This window comes from Mustela nivalis, assembly GCF_964662115.1.
Source record: "Mustela nivalis genome assembly, chromosome: 18".
In the NCBI taxonomy this organism is placed as follows: domain Eukaryota; kingdom Metazoa; phylum Chordata; class Mammalia; order Carnivora; family Mustelidae; genus Mustela; species Mustela nivalis.
Window position 1 is genome coordinate 40,367,129 of NC_139037.1, and position 18,610 is coordinate 40,385,738.

The window sequence follows — 18,610 nt, forward strand, 5'->3', positions numbered from 1 at the left end:
GAGTCAAAAGAAATGATCAAAAATGTGGAGACAAAAGGAGAGTAAGGAAGAGACGACATGGGATGAGGAGAGAGGGAGGGTCTAACATATGCTTAATGTTATTCCCGAAGGAGAAGAGAGAGAGGAAATGGAGTAGAGGCAGTGTTTTAAGCATTAATGGCAAGAATTTTCTGGAACCAATGAGTGAATACTTGAAGGGATGCATTGAACCATTTAACGGTCAGTTATGGTTTGGTGGTAGAACTCTATGTTTCAGACAACCCAGAGCTCAAAAGATACTCACGGGAGATTGTAGACCCAGTCTGTTCTTGGACACAAGACACAAGACACAAGGCACAAGACACAAGACACAAGACACAAGAAAAGGGTGAGAAATCAGCTCCTGCCTCTCTGCCTCTGCAGCTTACCCCCAGCTGCATCTTCCTCTTCCTTCTTCCTCCCACAGGTCTTACTGCCCAGTCACTGAGACAAAGCAGAATGCCATTCCCCAGGGTTCCTCTACAATTGAATGGGGGGGGGGGTGCAGTGGCATGGCTGGGTGGGATGAAGGAGGCCTCTGTCCCTCCCTGATTCAGTACAAATGGAGAAATCCTCCTCCTAGATACTGTGCGTCTCTCTTCTCTAACCCCTGTCTCCCTGCTCTCCAGTCTGGGCTCTCAGGGATACTTGGGGGAGACTTACTGACCAGCTGGCAGATACTGTCCAGTCCTGGCTAGGGCAGGAGGATTTAAAGAGGATGATGCTAGAATGTCTCTTTGCCACAGCTGAAGAAGGCTTGATGATGATGCCAGCCCCACCGGAAGGTCCTCTAACTTGGGCCAAGGAGCACTAATGTCCCTCATTGTCCAGCCCACCAGCACCACCTATGATCTGGATGGCAAACATCTAGAAGCTGGGCTCCAGAGTTAGGAGAGGAATCACCCAAGCCTGGGTCCTCCAGGCTTCTGGCTCCCACCCCTGAGCTCTCTCGAGCAGAAGAGTGACCGGGCTGGCAGGCGGGTAGTTTGTTTCTGACTCATGCTCCCCTCTTGGCTTCCAGGAGGTCTGGTGCCCGTCCTCCTCAGTGTGACTCGTCCCGGGATCAGGTTCTTGTGGTTGCTCTGGAGGGACACCCATTCATCATCTTGCCTCTGGGAATCCCGGCACTCCTCCAAGACATGCTCAAACAGAGAGGCTGCCGAACCTACGCCTGGTCACCCAGCAGGTGTGTGGCGAGGACAGGACACACATGGTCTCACGCCCCCAGTGGGCGGGAATGCAGGCCAAGCCCTTGTGTAACTAGCATCGGGACCAGAGTTCTGTGAGCAGCCAGAGTGCAGGCTCACTGAGGCCACGGTCCCACCCTGGTCCTCTGGGATGCCCCAGATTCCCGCACCCCTGGCAGCAGGTGCCTCCAAACCGCTGTGCTTTAGGGGTACCAGCCACAAAGGCTTGTCTCGCGGGGAAAGCAGAGACCACCAACAGCAGCCATCTCCTAGCCTGTGATGCATGAAGATGGGGGGGGTCATGTGGGCCCCCCCACCCCCAGATCCGGCCCTGCAAGGTCTCCGACATGCCATTCCAATTTCTGAACATCTCCAAGATGTTCCAAATAATATGCAGTTGATTTTAATTCTTTTAAATTAAAAAAAAAAAAAAACGAAAGTAAATTAAGTCGAGGAATGCTGGGTGGAGGCGGGGGAGGGGGAGGGTGTCGTGGACTAAAGCCAAGGAAGAGAGTTTTAGGAAAACATGAGCATTTCCCTCCCCTGGGTGGATTTGTGGGTGGAGAGGGTCAAACTCTTCCCACCGGTCCACATGGGTAGGAGCCCAGGTGCCGATTCCGCCCCTGCCCTGTCTCGTTGCCGGTCCTGAGAGATGGCTTCTCTCTGAGCCTGGGGCGCCGCCGGGGTGGTAGGGGACCCTGGTGCGATGCCACTCTCCTTTCTCGTTTGTCTCTGACACGCCCCACCGAAGAGTACTGCCCCACTCAATTACATAAACTGCGTATCACTCAAGATGCTCATCGCACTCCTGACACATTTCGGGCCGGGAGCCATCGTCCCCTCCTCCCTGGGGCTCAGGGGCCTGGCCCATGACTCACGGGCCTCCACCTCTCCCAGGTGAGACCACTCTGCAAATAGAGGTCCAGCGTTGGTGAACCTGGGCCTTGCTCTTGGGAGGACCCTTCCGCTCTCCTGGGCACCAATGTTCCTGTAGCCCAAGGCTCGGTATCAGCTCCGGGCTTGAAAGTACCCCGCACACCCCTGCACCTGTGCCTGGACGGTACTCCTCTCCCCTGGGAGTTGCCGGAAGCCCGTGCTGCCTTTTCTCCAGCAGCTGCCCTGCTCCCAGCCCGGCTAACCAGTGATTTCAGGGCTCCTGGCCTCTCTCCATACCTGCTGCCCTCCCTTGGTTCAGCAAGTGCCATCTAGCTGCTGACTGCGCCTGAGCAGGGGTGAGGGGGGCGGGGGCCTGAGAGCCACCTGCCTTCCTTGCCTGAGGAGTTTGCTCTTTAACTTGAGCTACTCTCATGTTGGCATTCCTGGCAGCGAGGGGAAAAGCAAGGCCACTTTCCAGAGCTCTGTGCTGCCTGTGGCCCCACCTCCCAGGAAGCTTGGCGGCCCACCTGCTTCTGCGGCCTCTCCTCACCTCTCCCGGATCCCAGTCAGGCCTCTCCCCACAGGGCAGAGGGCAGCCTCCCTCCTCATTTCCTGGGCTCGAGCTGGCTCCGCAAATGGGAACCAGCTGTTTGGCTAAGGGCTGAGAGGACCCGGTGGGGAACAGAGGGTGACAAAGGGCCAGGAGGTGTCTCCCCAAGACGCATGGCGTGTCCTCCTTCTCTCCTGCCACCGTCGAGAGGGAGTCAGGGCCACTGCACCCACTGAGGTCCCAGCTTTCCAAATAGAAAGGAGTTAACGGGAGGTCTGTAGGGTTGGCAGGGAGAGGGGGGCGGTGGTCTTTCAGGATTTGGGGAGACTGACGCCCCAGGGAGAATGTTCTCATTGACCAGAAGTCATCACTGAGGAGTCTGCCCTTGGATCAAGAACCTTCTCCTGGGACACCCTGGCTGGCCCCAGGGTTCTCAGTGAAGGAGAGTCTGACCACCGTGCTCAGCCTTCAAGGTCACGGGCAGGAGGGCTCTGGACCTGGGAGAATCACATTAAGTGGCTTCTAAGCAAATAAAAGGCACCCCTGGAAAACAAAACAAAACAAATCGAGGCAACATTAAAATGACTTCAGGAGCTTGGTTACTCTGGGTACAAGGATTTTGTCCTAATTATTCTGACTGTCTCCTTCCATGGGACTTTTCAGGCACCGAGGTGTGTCTTCCCCCACCCAACCTGCCTCCTGCCAAGTGTCTTGCAAGTTTTGCCTGTTTACCTTTCACAACAATTGGATGACTGACGGGGTATCATCAGATCTAGTTTTGCATACATTTTGCCTAAAAGCAGACGGAAGCTTCGAGAAATCAACAGACGTGGTGAGGGCCACAGGGTCAGTCAGTAGCAGGCAAAGCCAGGACGAAGTTGTTGCCGGAGCTGCGCGGCCCTTCTCCCAGAACCCAACCTGACCATGGGATGGGAGAAAGAGGAAACTTCTGGTTATCACCTGGGAACAAGGGCTTTCCCCCAGACCCCAACTCTGTGTATCCGCCAGGCATGTACCATGGCAGGACATCTGGGCTCCATGCATCTCCCTGGAGAAGACTGTTGGCCTACTACAAGCCAGGGTCCTGCAAGAGAGCGGCAGAGGTCTTCAGCTCACACTCAATTGCTAGTGGCCCCAGGCCAGTGGCACTTGCCACATGCTGAATTAGACAGACATTTAAGGATCACCGAAACTGGTGTTTTCAAATTGTTCAGGGCTAAAGCCTTTGTCCTGTGGACTTCTGGATTAAGGCCAGTTAAACTGCTGCCAGGTAGGGCTTATTCCCTATAAATCAGTGGGAATGTGGTCACACGAATTTTAAATATCAGATTAAAATCAAATTAGTGGGAAAATTTGGAACAAATTGCCTTCAAGTACAGTGAATGAGTCTATTTTTAAAATGTTGCCGCACCAGGCAAAATAGTGAAGCAAACACATTTCCTAACAGCAAGTAGACACCGTGATGGGACTGATTTGTCATGCTTAGTCACTGTAATTGCTCTAGCAAAACGGAGGAATCAAATAAAACGTGTTTGCAAATTGTAAATCACTCCAGGAGGCTACTTCAGACGGGTTCGAACCTGACGTGGAAGGTCGCAGCACCTCTCTGGGGGCAGGTAGACACCTCTGACACCAGCTTGCTCTCTGGGCAGGGGTTATGCCCCACGTCCAGCCGACACCATTGCCCAACGGACTGGAGGGCAGGGCCGCCATGTTTGTTTCAGCCATGTTTCCTCACTGGCCGGGGTTCCTGGGGGGCAGCGAGAGAGTGCTCACGTTGGCTTGGGAGGGAGGTAGGAAGGGGAGGACTCTGAGGCCTCCATGGCTGGGCAGGGTAAGGGACAAAGGCTGCTCGGGAGGAGAGGCGTTCTTTCTGGTGAGAGGTTGGTGGCTACTTGCCAAGGAGCAGAAGTATCATCAGATCTAGAAGGCCTGGGACAGGTTGTGATGGCTCCCTTGAGGCCCTGTCTGGGTCACTGGGTGACATGCCCTGGCCCTAGGCCACCATGTTAGGCCACTGGTGATCCTGTCCTCAGGCCGTGGTCCCTCAATATTGACTTTGTCAGTCATCCTGGAGTGGGGACAAGAAGAAGGACACAAAGAAACTTTTGAGAGTTTAATAGCAGAAAAGCCGTGATCCCAGGTGCCCGTATGTCTGAGGAGCTCTGCAAGCTTGGGGAATACTGCACCGCCCGTCCCCAGTCCTCTCCCCCTTCTGGAAAGCCCGCCTCCTCGTGTCCACCCTCCCTATGGAGCTGACCATCTCTTGGGGCCTCGCTAGCTGCTGTTTCTGGTGCTAAGCTAATCACACAGAGATGCTGAGGCTTATCTAGAATCAGATAGTTACTTTTCTTAGACCTATCCTTGCTCCCATAATGGTGAACCCAGGTCCCCTGAGCCCCTCAAGTGGACCAAGCCAGTGGATCCTCGCGTGGAAAGGAGGGGATGAGGATGTTTCTTAAGCAAGGAGAGAGAGAGGAGCTGCAGAGAGATCCGTGCATTCAGACACATGTGTTGAAGGCCTGCCATGGGCCAGACGCGGGCCCAATTTAGCAGGAAGCCAAGAAAGGCAGGATCCCAGGCAAGTTCATGTCAGGAATTCATGGTGACCTTGCGGAGAAGTTTCCAGGGAGGGTGAGGGAGAAGGTAGAGGGTGGGGACAGGGACGATGAAGGTCAGAAAGTGGCTCTCTGGGTACTTAAAAACCACAAAGGATATTTTTTTTTTAAATTTTTAAAGATTTTATTTATTCATTTGACAAGGAACACAGTAAGCAGAGAGGCAGGCAGAGAGAGAGAGAGAAGCAGGCTCTGCACTGAGCAGAGAGCCCGATGCAGGGCTCGATCCCAGGACCCTGGGATCATGACCTGAGCCGAAGGCAGAGGCCTTAACCCGCTGAGCCACCCAGGTGCCCCCACAAAGGATATTTTAAAACAACAACAACCACCACCACAACCACCATTTTCTATCCCAGCTTGATTGCTAGAAGAAAACGATATATCTTTCAGCTGGGCTCAGGTGGGCCCTCAGCCATGGTCTGGAGTATGGGGATAAGGAAGGGACTTAAGTAAAATAAAATTAAACAAAATAAAATAATAAATGAATGAAATGAAATGAAGTAAAATAAACAGGACTACTTCCATTCCCCAAAGGGGAAAAAGAAAAAAAGGGTCCTACTTCTTGGCTCTGCCTAGAAAGGGCTTCTGAACAGCAGAAGATCCTTTTTCTGTGGTCTTTGTCCAGTCCCTAGGGCCCCCCAGGGCAGTCAGGCAGTGTGAACCCCGGTGCCCTGCTCCCCTAGCAATCGCGCCTCCTTCTGGGAACGCGGCTGGTCTTCTTGCCCTAAGTGCCCACCCACTCTGCAATCAAAGAGGAATCTCTAGGGTTCAGGCCCCACAGGGTGCCCGACATCACCTTCTGCTGTTGTCCAGCATGGGGTGGACTTGGGCACAGCGAATGAAGAAAAAGGGGGAATCTTTGGAAGCTATTGTGTGAGAGTCCTGTTCCCAGTGGGTGGGGCCAGAAGGCTAGAAAAACAATAAATAAAAACAAAAGTGAAGGGAAGCAAAGCTCTTGGGTGCCAGAATGGGGCTGGCGGAGGCTGTGGCTGGCTGAGTAATGGGTTCCACATTTGTCTGGCTCTGTCTGCAGCCACCAGGATTCCGGACACAGAGCGGGCCTTGCAGGGGGCTGGAGGGGAGAGCCCAGCTGCGGCCAGATCTAGGCATACCCCTGAGATGGCCCCATCCCCGGCCAGCCACAATGTGGCTGACGCGTCGCTGCGAACTCACGCTCCTGCATCTCAGCCTCCACGGACCCACCCCCCCCAGCCCCCGCCTGCAGCTCCTGGGTCCCTGCCGGCCTGCACAGATTGTTCGCGTTATTAATGCCGTTTTCCCAGAGATTCCATCTGGCTTTTTAATTGCTCTGGGATGGGGCTAGGATGCTTTGATAGTGAATTGGTATCTTTCCTATGTCCCTGCTTACGTCAAATGCTCCACGTACAGAGAGGGGCTGGGGGAGGGGAGATGTTTGGTGGGGGTGGGCGTCAAGAGAAGAGGGATTGTATAATCTTGCATGGAGACAAGAAAGATCTTTCAAAGGTGCTGGTGGTTTAGTTCTATTTAAGGAAGAGAAAGGCCTTCCCCCACCCGCCAGTCTAGGAACTAAACAGATGGGGCAGAGCCGCTGTCCAGGCAAGGACCCTACCCTGTGTCTGCAGAAAGGCTGTGGGTGCCTGGAAGGACAGGCCTCATGGATGGGCAAGATCAGGGTTTCTGCTCTTCCTCCACCGGCTTCCCTTTCTCTCCCCACTGCCCCCTGTCCTCCCATGAAATCAACAGCTTCTGGAGGAGGCCTGGCAGGTTCCTGCCTGGGAAGGAGGGGGCGGGAGAGCTGGGAGGGGCAGACACTCCTCACCAGTCCCAGTGGCTCATCACAGGTGTCAGGGCCAAACCCCATGTTCACAAATTCCCAGGAGATCCAGGAGATAAGGCTGACATCCGTGACAGAGCTAAACCATCAGGAGGCATCTGGCAGCAAAGGAGCACCTCCCTCTCTCCCTTTTACCTTTGACTCTTCCCTGGAGCCTGGCTCCTCTGAACAGTGCTCTCAGGGGCCACCAGGCTCAGATGGCCCACCGAGGGGGTGAGGTCCCTGCTACCTCTCCCGAGAGAGTATGAGGCAGAGGCATCCGGGTATGCTGGACTGGGTCCATCACGACGTCTTGGATCAGACCGCTGCCTCCAGGAAGCCTTCCCTGATGGCATCTAGTCACACTTCGAGCTTCCCTTTATGGCACTTGTCACCCTTAAAACACATCTTGGGAGCACAAGACTGTGAGCTCCGGGGAGTAGGAATCAAGTCTGCTTATCTCCAGCTGAGTGACCCATCCTTAGCACAGGCCCTGGCACACAGTAGGCATCCAATAAGTACTTGGGGTGTGTTCAGTGCCAGGCTCTTGGAGGGGTTCTTCACAAAGGCTGCAATCGGGAGGGGAACCATGGGGGCCCTGCAGGAAGCAGTGGGTGGCTAGGAGCAGCTCTTCCCCGGAGGGCCCCTCTGGCCAGGCACAGAGGCTGGCAGGTTCACCCCACACTGCCCCCTCCCCTCTGCCTGCTGCTCTGTCCCCGGGGGTGCCCTGCTGGCCTCATTCCTTCCCTGGGGTTGGCTTTAGTGAGATCTGTCTTGTCCCCAACAAAGTTTGCCCTGGATCTCAGGGTCTGCAGTAGGAGGGGTGCCTCTTAATAGGCTGACAGCTTTGAAAGAGGAAACCCCAGGAGAAGAGGCAGTGGGGGGGGGGCTGAGGGCAGGCCGAAGGGGTGGCCCTCCCCTGCTCATCCTGGATCCATTCTGGGGGCAAAGGGGGAGGCTGAGGTTTGGCCCCCTCAAACAAGAAAAACTGGAATTAGCACTGAACTCAGAGAGGGTTTGCTGGGGCCTAGCAAGCCGGGGCCTGCCCTAGGCCTTAGGCAGGCGGTGGGGCTCTGCCTCCTTGGTTCCCAGGGCGGTGGGGCAGGCAGCCGCCTCCACACTGGGCTCGTGGCCTTTCCTCTGCCAAGAGCAGCCATAGGCGAGGAGGCGGCAAGACACAGGACAGAGAGGGCGGGGGCCGGGGCGGGAAGGGGGCAAGGCACCCCTGTTAACCACACGGGGCAGGTAAACTTAAAGCTGTCGGAATTGAAAAGGAGTGTGTAATTTCTTGAAACTGTCCCAGCCCACGGTGGCATACACCGTAAGCTGCTCCAGTGAGTCCTCTGGGGGTGAAAATAGAAGGTGAAGAGTGTCCGCCTTTTACCCTCAGTGACAGTAAACTCTGAAAGGCCAGCCAGCCCCCTGTGCTACTTCTTGCCAGGCCTTGTTCTATCAGGCATGAGCATGGGCCCCTCTGGTTGGCTATCACTGCTGCCAAGGGGGCACCGGGGGCGCTTGTCCTCACAGGGCAGTCGTCTGAGTGGGGGACTTGGTCCAGGGTGGGCACAGTGGGGAGGCTGGTGCTGGAGGTGGCTCCTTGCCGGGTGGTCTGGGTGAAGGACTTCTTGGGGTTGGCTGGAGAAGGAATGGAAAGTGGGGCAGAGGGGTACTTGGCTGTCAGGCTGCCCTTCAGGGCCCTGCTGGGGTAGGCTACAGCCACACAGCCCAGAGCAAGTGGGGAGGGCTCGGGGGAGGGGGGCGCCCGCTTGAAGCCTCTCCCTGCCCTCCCAGGGTCCTGCTGGTGGGCATGGCAGGGAAGGTATGAGCAAGGCTGCTACAGAGGCTGGAGCTGTGAATGATCTAGAAGCAAACGTGGCCGAAGGGCCCCTGGAGCCACTGGACCAGGCCTGTTCAAGTCCCAGAGAGCCCGTGGCCACGTCAGGCAGGAGGATCCTTCTCTGAGCCCCCCTGCTCCTCCCAGGGGCCCAGGGGAGGCCACACGAAGGCCCTGTGAACCCCCCCTCAAACGTGCCCCCCCCACCCCCTTGGAGACTCTCTCTTCCGGCTTTGGGCTTTCTCAGCTTGGAGCCTGCCCTCCTTCTGCCATTTAGTTGCCTTGGTTGGGCGAAGTCACCCCCGTAATGTACAGAGGGGCTCAGGATGGGAGAGTCAATGAAAGTCAGGAGCTCAGCCAGGGGATATGCTGTGATTACTTACAAATGTGACCTGGCCCACAGAAAACCTTGGAAGTAGCTTTTCTGGTTTTAAAAAGACACCAAAATTTACTTTGATATGTTTATATTATAGATATAATACATAAAACATCTAGCATGAAACTCTACGTTCTCCCCCAAAGAAGAGAACCAAGCTGTCCTTCCCTGCTCCCGGCCCCGGCGATCTGGCTGCAGGCCGCCTCCCTTCCAGACCAGGAGCCAGGGCCTCTGGGGGGACGGGCCTGTGGGCGGCCCAGGCCAGAGGGCACGGAGGCCCACAGGTCCCCTCCCCCCAGGGAAAGAGGAAGCCCACCTCACCTCTTTGGTTCTCCTGGGGGGCAAAAGCAATCCCCAAAAACCAAAAGGAAAGAGAGCCGAAGACCTCCCCTTGCAGCAGCTGTTGACAAAGAGTCTCATTTTGGCAAGTATCTGAGCAAAACCAAAACAAAACAAAAACCAAATAAAATGGTGGTTTAGCATAGACGTGCGCATTGACATTGCACAAGGCACCGCTGGGACCCAGAGAGGCCAGATACAAGTGTTGATATCGGCTGATAAAGCAAAATATTTGGAAAGCTTCTCATAACTTCGGTCCCTCTGGGATGGACAGACTGTGCTCTGCGTTTGTATGGTAATGCTGGCAACACACAGGACAAGGCGGCGTGTCCCAGGGTCCCTTCACCCCAGCCCCCACCCCCTCCCCGGACCAGAGCCCTAGGTTTCCCTGCGCCACCAGGACGCCACTCCCATGAACACATGTCCGGAGAGGTAACCCATGTCCTAGCTTTCTGGTCTGACTGGGGGCAGGGGCTCCCACGGGTCACCCAGTGACCCCCATCTAAGTGAGTTCTGCCCAGGGAAACCCAGCCTGTTGCAGGCTGGGAGATTAGAGGCAAGGAACTAGGCACCCTCCACCTTCGTGCAGAACTAGGGAAACAGCCTTCCCAAGTCCCTGTATCTCCTCCCTTCCAAGGACAGGCGCTGGAGGAGCGGCTAGGGCCGGCTTGTCAGGATCTCTGCTCCCTGGACCTTCCCTCCTGCCCTGGGCCTGCACTCTGCCTTCTCTCCTGGGGCCCTGCAGCCTCACGATTGAGGCAGGAACCCTCCAAATAAAATGACAAGGCACATATTTGCTCCCCCTACTCGGTAGGAATCGGAGCGGTGAGTTTGCGTTTCCAAGGCACAAGGTTATTCCTTAATACTAGAGTTGCCGGGGCTTCCGGCTCAGCTCCACGGCACTTCTCCCCTCCTGCAGGGAGAAACCACCGCCTGACCCCTCGTCTTAGACGCACCGAATCTGGCGCAGAGGAAGGCAAGGGGCGCGCGCTGCAAGCCAGGCTTTCTGGCGGCACCGGAATCTCCTAGTCCCGGCTCGCGCCGCGGGGGCAGTCTTGAGATCCGGAGACCCGAAACCACTCCCTGGGTCACAGCCAGCGGCCGGCCCAGGGCGGTCCCGCCGCCCCGCGCCTCACGCGCAGTTGCCCATGGCCTTGACCAGGGAGCTCTCGGGCAGCTGACGGAAGATACCCCGCAGCGTGTCCAGTTCGCGGCTCAGTTGTTCCACCCGCTTGCGCAGGCGGTCATTGTCACTGGTCAGCTCCAGCACCTTCTGCTGTGTCTCCACGTTGCGCTGCTTGGCCTTGTCCCGGCTCTTGCGCACGGCGATGTTGTTGCGCTCGCGCCGCACCCGGTATTCGTTGCTGTTCTTGTCCACCGACTTCTTGACTTTGCCCGCGCTGCCGCCGCCACCCGCGCGGAGGTCGGGGTGCGTCGCGGCCAGCCCCTTGAGCGCGCCGCCCGGGCCTGGCAAGCCAGCGGGGCCAAGAGCCGGCGCCGGGTGAGGGCTGGGCACGGGCGTGGGCGGCGGCGTGGGGTGGCCGGGCTGCAGGTGCATGGTGGTCTGGCCGCAGTGCGCGATTTGGAACTGCAGGTGCGGGGCGGCCAGGTGCGCGGGCGGCGGGTGCGGGTGCGGAGGTGGCGGCGGCGGCGGCGGCTGGTAGGGGAAGAGGCCGGCCAGCGCCAGCTGCTTCGCCTCGTCCTCCTCGCGCGGCTCCTGCTTGATCACCAGTGGCCGCAGCGCCGGCGCCCCGACGCGCTCGTACAGGGGCTCCAGCCTGCCGTCCAGGTAGCCGGCCGCCGCGCAGCCGTAGCCAGGAGGGGGGCCGTGCGCCCCTCCGGGCATCACGGAGCCGCCGGGGCCCCCGGGGGCGCCCGTGTAATCAAAGTCGCCGCCGGCGGCTCCTGCGGGGGCCGCGGCCGCCTTGGCCTTCTCCTGCTGCCGGCTGTGCTGGAACAGGTCGGCCAGGAACTCGTCGTTGAAAGCGGCCGGGTCGATGTAGGCGCTGATGTCGATGGACGTCTCGTGTTCGCAGATGCCGCCCAGCGGCTCCGGGGCGGCAGGTGGGGCGGGGGGTTGCGCGGAGCCCGCGCCCCGGGGAAAGCCAAAGGCGGCGCTGCTGGGCGCGTGCGGGGGACTCTGGAGGTGGCTGCTCATCGGGGGCCGCGGCTCCGCCTCGTAGAAGTCGGCCGACTCCATGGGGGAGCTACAGTCCTCCCGGCATGGCGAGCCTCGGCGGCCTCCAGCCTGCGCGGGGCGCCAATGCTGCCACCGCCCACCCGGAGCCCCGACTCCCTCGCGCCCGCGCAGCTCCCGGTCGCGAATGGCCAGGCCCGCGCGGGCCCCGCATTTATACCGGGGGCGTTGCCCTTTAGAGTCCGACGGCGGAGCGGCGCCTTCTGGGTCTTAGCGCCTGCCTCTCGAGGGGGTGGTGAGTGGGGCCGGATCGCAGCTTGGGCCCAGAGAGGCCCCGCCGCAACGCCCACTAACCCCTTGCCCAGCTAGCCGGACCCGGACGCGCGTGCGATGCCCCACCCTGGGCCGAGCCGTCGCCCCCGCACACACGTGGTCGGTGACTGGGCCCCCTCCTCTAGCTTCCCCGAGGCACCCACTTCCAGCCAACGGTCGGGGAGTCCAGGAGCACCCAGACGCAGCGCGGGGCGGGGCGGGGCTGGGGGGGGCGTGGTGGGGGGGGTAGGTGGAGGGCCAGTCTTGGTCTCTGAGCTACGGAGGCGCTTGAACTAGTCCGGTTCGGAACCTGCATCTCTGCTAGGCGGCGGCGTGGAGAAGGGGCCGGAGCCGGGGGTGGGAGGCAGGGAACAGTTTGGGACGTGTGGCCCAGCGCAAACAGCGGCACGGGGAGGCCGAGGGAAGCGTCCCGGAGCACGGGTGATTTTGCTTCTTTATCTCTGATCTCCAGGGGACCCCACGGATTCCTCGCAGAAGTACCTCTCTCCCGCTCCGCCTCTCCCAGCCTTCTGGGGTCCCACGGGCTGTGCACTGCCGGGCGCTAGGACCCCGCGGGGAGCGGAGGGAATTGGGAGGCGGCTGCGGCCGAGGAGACTGGAGAACCCGGCCGGTTCATCCGCTTGGGCTGGAAAACTTTTTCTTTTTAATTACTTCTCCTAGCCGGGGCGCTAGGGTTGCTAGGCGCGCGGGACTGGCGCTGCCACCCGCCCCTGGGCCGCCAGTTTCTTCCTGGCGGGACGGGCCGAGCTGGATTCCAGGGCTGGAGTACCGGGGTGAGGTGGGGCGCCTAGAGGGAGGGGGAGAAATTGACTTGGGACATTGATCCCAAAGCCGGGGTTGGCGGTCAACGGGATCGGGATCCACTGTCCACCCCCCTTCTGGTGGGAGCGGGGTGCGGAGGGAACCGGGGCCTCGGGAATCTCGGCCTCCCAGAATCCGAGCACCTACTGGGAGACCCTGCCGTTGCTTCGCGGGGTGCTTGGTTCCTGCGATCTTGAGGAACAAGGTGGCCAGGCCCGGGTGCCCCTTGGCCGCCGCCTCCGCATTCACTGCTGCTGGGAGAATGGGTTTAAGGCAGAGTGTCTCCCCAGCCACGTGGCGCCTCGCGGTTCTATCCCGGGATCGCGGGCGGGGGCGGGGGGCGCTGCCGGGCTCCCTTGGGGCCTCCGGGGCCGGCAGGTCGCCCCGCCTCTACCCCTCCCACCGCCCCTTAGGACTTTGTGAACTGGAGCCCGACACCGCCTGGGTGCTGGTTGGAGGTGTGCCTGTTTGAGAAAAGCCGGGCTGCGCAGGTCAAGACCCCCTCCCTGCCCGCGGCCTTCCTAAGCCTGGCAAGACGCCGGAGCCCGCCCAGGAGCCCTCGAGGAGGGGCCCCGCAAAAGCACAGCCGGCCCCGGGACGCCAGGCTTCCACTGTGGTCACTGTAAAGAAGTAGCCTCGTCTGGGGAACACATACTGTGCTTTAATCAAGTTCCTATTCAACATATTCCCAATGATTAATGGCCCAACTGCTTCATTTTTTTTATTTTTTATTTTTTGGTCCAGAGCTCATACGCAGCGTATTTTAAGCTTTTGGCCTGGGAGTAAAAGTAAATATATTAAATAAATAACCTTTGTGCGCCCGGATCTGATCTCTGGGCCAGAGGCAGGACCCACTTCTACAACCATGCCCTTGTGGGGACCTGGAGAGAAACCCAAAAACGCTCAGTGGAATTTTCATTTTTTTTTTTCCTGCGATCAAAAACATGCCCGTCACAAGGTAGTAGGAAAGCACAGACTCTGGAAGGTGTCCTGTGCCTCAAATGCACACCTGGTCTGTCTCCTAGGGCTGCTGTCGCCAGGATCAGCAGCAGGAATGTCCCCTTTTAGGACAGGAGGACACTGCAGACGCTCTCTGCACTGGGGAGGAATAAGGGCTCTATAATAAGGGAATGTGGTGTGTGTCGGGGGCAGGGGTACCAAGTGGGGCCCACTCCCAGCACCCCCTGTCCTCCCACAGTGGAACCAGAATTCTCCCCATGCCAGCTCAGTGCCCAGAGAAGACTGAGAGGCGGCCTTGCCCTCTCAGAGTTCTAGGCGCAGCTGGGGAGATAGGTCAGCACACAGAGTCTGCTATGAGACAGTGGCCTTCCCACAAAGAAGGTGACCCCAAAAGAGCAGGGGATGGTATGGGGCAGGAGACTTGGTCCTTTGGTTTGGGAGACATAAATGGGGATGAGGGGCTGGGGGTGCTCTAAGAAAGGGACACCCTCCCCTGATGAATATGGGTCTCTGCAGGGAGGCAGCAACTACCTTTGTCTGGGGAGTTACCCTGGGCTAAACTGTGCCCCACCCCCCACAAATTCGTAGGATAAAACCCTAACCCCCAGTATGACTGTATTCTGTGATGCGGTTTTTAGGATATCATAAGGTTGGGGTCCTAATCTGATAGGAGTCATGGCCCTATAAGAAGAGGAAAAGAAGGAGATATTTTTCTCTCTCTTTTCCCCTCACCCCCCCCCCCTTGCCTCTCTTCCTCCCTCTGCCATGTGAGCGCAGAGAAAAGGCAGAATGTGCAAGCCAGGAACAGAGCTCCCACCAGAACCTGACCATGCCAGCACCCTGATCTCAGACTTCCAGCTTCCAGAACTGTGAGAAAAATCAATGTCTGTTGTTAAAACCCCCCCTGTCTGTGGTATTTGGGGATGGCAGCCCGAGCTAAGACAGGTGGTTGGAGAGGGCTTCATGCAGAAGTAGACCTTTGAGCTGCACCTTGAAGGATGAGCAGGGATTTGCTGGAAGGATGGGCAGACAGAATGGCAGGTGCAAAGGTGGAGAGGCTGCGAGTGCATGGCATGCTCTGGTGACAAAGGACAAGATGTGTGCCAGGCTGGAGTGCAGGGATTGCTGGGGAGGAGCCTAGATAAGGCTGGATCCACAGACAGCGCTGGGTTCACGGCCAAGGCCACTTCTGGTAAGGACAGAGCCTATCTCAAAAGCATTTGCTGTTCAGCTCTTAGCAGGTGAGCACTGTGATCCAGTTTGGACTCCTGAAAGGAGACTGTGGTAGGAGCTAGAGACCAGAGGGTGGACCACAGGAAAGAACAATGGAGATCTGAGGTCCCGAGGCCCCGGGGGGGGGGGGGGGGGGGCGGGGAGGGTGGAGGAAAGGATGGATTTGAATGTCAGGACTTAGAGTCTGGGTAGGAGCTGAAAGCCTGGTTTATGCGGCGGGGGGGTGGGGGGTGATGGGGGTGGATAGAGTCGCTGCTCCAAAAACCCCTCAGGGACACCTACCTGTCTGCTTTGTGGCTCTGGAGAAGAGGACAGTCGCCCAGGAATGGCCTTCAGGATCTACCGGGCCGTATTCTAGTTTTCCCTGTTGCAAGAGAACATGTGGGGACAGGAGAAAGCCAGTCGTGGTCTCTGGGTGGATCTGTGGGGCTGAGCTGTGGGAGCGTCCAGGAGCCTGGAGCAGGAGTCTTGGAGCTCTCCGAGCCCTGACAAGACCTGGCTACAGCTCCTGGGTGAGACCCTGGGGTGGGTGGAGTCGCTTTCCACAGGAGGTGCCCATGGCAGGCGGGGATTTGGGGCCTCATAGGACGTGTGTGCAGTCAGAGCTTGGCTGGAATCACTCAGGCGGGAGACGGTGGCATGGCTCGTGCGGAATGGAGACAGAACCAGTAGTAAGAGCTGCATGGAAATCTCCGACCACCTTTACTACTCTTTTTTGTCGTAATTGATGACACTGGGCAGTTCCTAAGGAGAGACCCGAAGGAGAACTCTCCAGTGTGCTTTGGCCTGGATGCGATCAGCGGGGAGGCCGGGTGGGGGGGGTTGCGGGGACAGGGACCCAGCCCCAATCAGAATGTCACGGGCTCATCCCGTCTGGCTTCTGCCCCCACAGGGGCCAGAGGAGAGAAGAGGCTCTGTCCCTGGCTGTGCTTTGTTACAAGAGAGAAAATCAGCAACAGAGGTGAAAATGCATTTCATAGGTGTGAACTGTGCTCCAGTGAGCGCAGAAGAGGAGCTGGGGGGACAGAAGGTCGGGTGGGGTGAGGACAGCCCTCCCCTCCACATATTGTGGTGCTGAGTGATGGGTGCTCTGGGATGGAGCCCGAGTCCAGGGTCATTCACAATGCTGACCATTCCGAGAAGACAAATAGAGCCCTGGGAAGTTTTGGGTTGACTCTGAGCCAAGGTTCCTAATGTAACGCACACAAAAGAATTCATATGTAAGTGTGAAACTTAATCACATTCTGAAGAGCGAGACTGGAACCCAACCCTTCTGATTCTTTTATCAACAGCTTAATGGATATAAGATCGGTCACTGGAAGCAGGACTAATTAAGATAATTATGAGGCCTAACGAAGATAAGACAGAAGACAAGAGCTACACTTTCCAGGACAATTTGTGCTCTGACTAGAGGCCATGAGTATCTCATACAATATGTCTAACAGCGATTCAGTAAAATATCCCCAAAGATCCTCCTAAAACGTAGACACGCAAAACACAGCGCAATTTACTCTATGGATACTTTATGGACAAGTGCACTGGTGAATGAGTTTTACACTTACTCGTTTTATGTTTTAGATATTGGCAGGTATAGTGTATGAACTCAAGGGACAGTCAAGCAAGAGTCTAGTGTTTCTTACCAACAGTCTCTGGGCACTTGGAGAAACCATTTTTATCCCTTATTAAATTATATACACCCCATCCCAGCAGGAGGCCTGGTGATATGCGGGATCCTTCAGACCTGTTACAATCCCTCCCACACCACTTCCTTGCTGGGTGACCGTGGGCAAGTTGAATATCTCTGAGCCTCTCTCTTACTTCTGTGCACGCATGCATTTCTGGCTTGTTCTAGGGCAAAGCACACAGAAGTCACACGAGGCATAACTGACTGCATCAGCAGGAGCTAGAAATTATGGAGCTGTTAGAAAATGTAACTAGATTATACATATACCATGTGAAATTGTAACCGAGAGGATTCTGATCTGTAGAAGACCTATGCTGTCAGGTTCATGAGAACCAGCTGGTTTCCAGTTTTCTCTTAATTTTCTTTGACTGTGATGTGTGTATGTTTTTTCCCCTCCTTGTTTGTTTATCGCATCTGCTTGCAACTGCTAGCAGATAAACAGTAGCAGGCACCAAAAATTTCAGAAAGAGAAAACTGAGCTGAAATTTAAAATTCAGGGATGCCTGGGTGGTTCAGTGGGTTAAGTGGCTGCCTTCAGCTCAGATCATAATCCCAGGGTCCTGGGATGGAGTCCCACATCGGACGCCCTGCTCAGCAAGGACCCTGCTTCTCCCTCTGCCTGCAGTTTGCTTGTGCCCTCCCTCTGCTTGTGCCCTCTCTCTCTCTGACAAATAATAAATAAAATCTTAAAAAAAGATTTAAAATTCAAAGAATTCTATCCATTGCCTTAATGTTGTTTATTTAGCAAATTAGGGGGAAAGTCTTGTATTCTATTTTGTTAGAAAACGCCCTTGGTAGATGATGGACCCCAGAGCTCCCCACCCACATTCAGAGAACACTCCAGAAAGCAAACAGTGGGTGAGGTGGGCAGGCCCACTCCACATTTTTGTGGGATCCGGGACAAGAAATCGAATGGTAGCCCACATACCATCTGTTTAAAAACTAAAGCTTATCAGTCAGATGAACAAATTCTTAGATCCAATATGTTCTACCTTTCTGCCTTCACAAATACATCTCTGTCATGTCCTAGAAGGCCGGGTTTACATTTAGAATTTGAATCTCCGGGGGGCGCCTGGGTGGCTCAGTGGGTTAAAGTCTCTGCCTTCAGCCCAGATCATGATCCCAGGGTTCTGGGATCTGAGCAGCAGGCTCTCTGCTCAGCAGGGAGCCTGCTTCCTCCTCTCTCTCTGCCTGCCTCTCTGCCTACTTGTAATCTCTGTCTGTCAAATAAATTAAAAAAGAAAAAAAAAGTATATTACAGAATTTGGATCTCTGGGACATGGTGGTGCCAGGAGAGCCAACAATCCCCTTCTCTTCCCACCCCTTGTGCTATCCCCCACTGGAAGGGTCCTTTGTTGGGCGGAAGTAGATTCCCAGCACAAGGCTTCAACCCGCATCCCCAGTTGGCCCCTTGTCTCTGCCTCCCTCCATTATCCCAGCTCCCACCTCTACACTGGTCCCTCAGTGGTAGCCCGTAACTGGTCTCTCTGCTGCCCTGCCTGCCTCCTTGACCTCCGGCTCTCCCACCTCCCCCAGAGCAGCCCAAGTGCCCCATTAGACAGGCACTTGGTTTGTGGCACTCACCTCGGCCAACCCCTGTGCCCTCCCACTGCATGTGGGAGAAGACAGCACTGAATGTCTCAACCTAGCCCCGAGCTCCTGCAGAAATTGGCTCTCTCCTCCTCTCCTTATGCTCCAGACTCCTCCTGGCTCCCCACTACCCTGTTTGCCAAGCTGAGCATCTCCCAGCCTCTGGGCATTGCACTTTGCTCCCTGACGTTGGAGCCACTCCTTTCCCGTCATCCGTGTCTCACCTTCTCCAAGAGATTCCTCTGAGGTACAAGTGGCACACGAGCCAACCCTCCCCCG

At 56.8% G+C, this 18,610-nt stretch overlaps 1 protein-coding gene and 1 long non-coding RNA gene across 2 annotated transcripts; one reads left to right on the forward strand and one right to left on the reverse strand.

Moving 5' to 3' along the window:
- Positions 1-9,325: 9,325 nt before the first annotated feature.
- Positions 9,326-11,958, reverse strand: CEBPA (CCAAT enhancer binding protein alpha). Its single transcript, XM_082708618.1, has one exon. It carries the CDS (start codon positions 11,791-11,793, stop codon positions 10,726-10,728), a length of 1,068 nt encoding a protein of 355 aa, XP_082564744.1. The 5' UTR covers positions 11,794-11,958; the 3' UTR covers positions 9,326-10,725.
- Positions 11,959-15,341: 3,383 nt separating this feature from the next.
- On the forward strand, positions 15,342-17,991 carry LOC309852300. The gene is made up of 3 exons (XR_014305161.1): positions 15,342-15,569; positions 15,950-16,018; positions 16,350-17,991. It is a non-coding gene; the product is annotated as an uncharacterized lncRNA (long non-coding RNA).
- The last annotated feature ends 619 nt before the right edge of the window (positions 17,992-18,610 follow it).

Excerpts from the sequence above, each read along its gene's own strand:
- CEBPA (XM_082708618.1), bottom strand. The coding sequence starts at position 11,793 with ATGGAGTCGGCCGACTTCTACGAGGCGGAGCCGCGGCCCCCGATGAGC.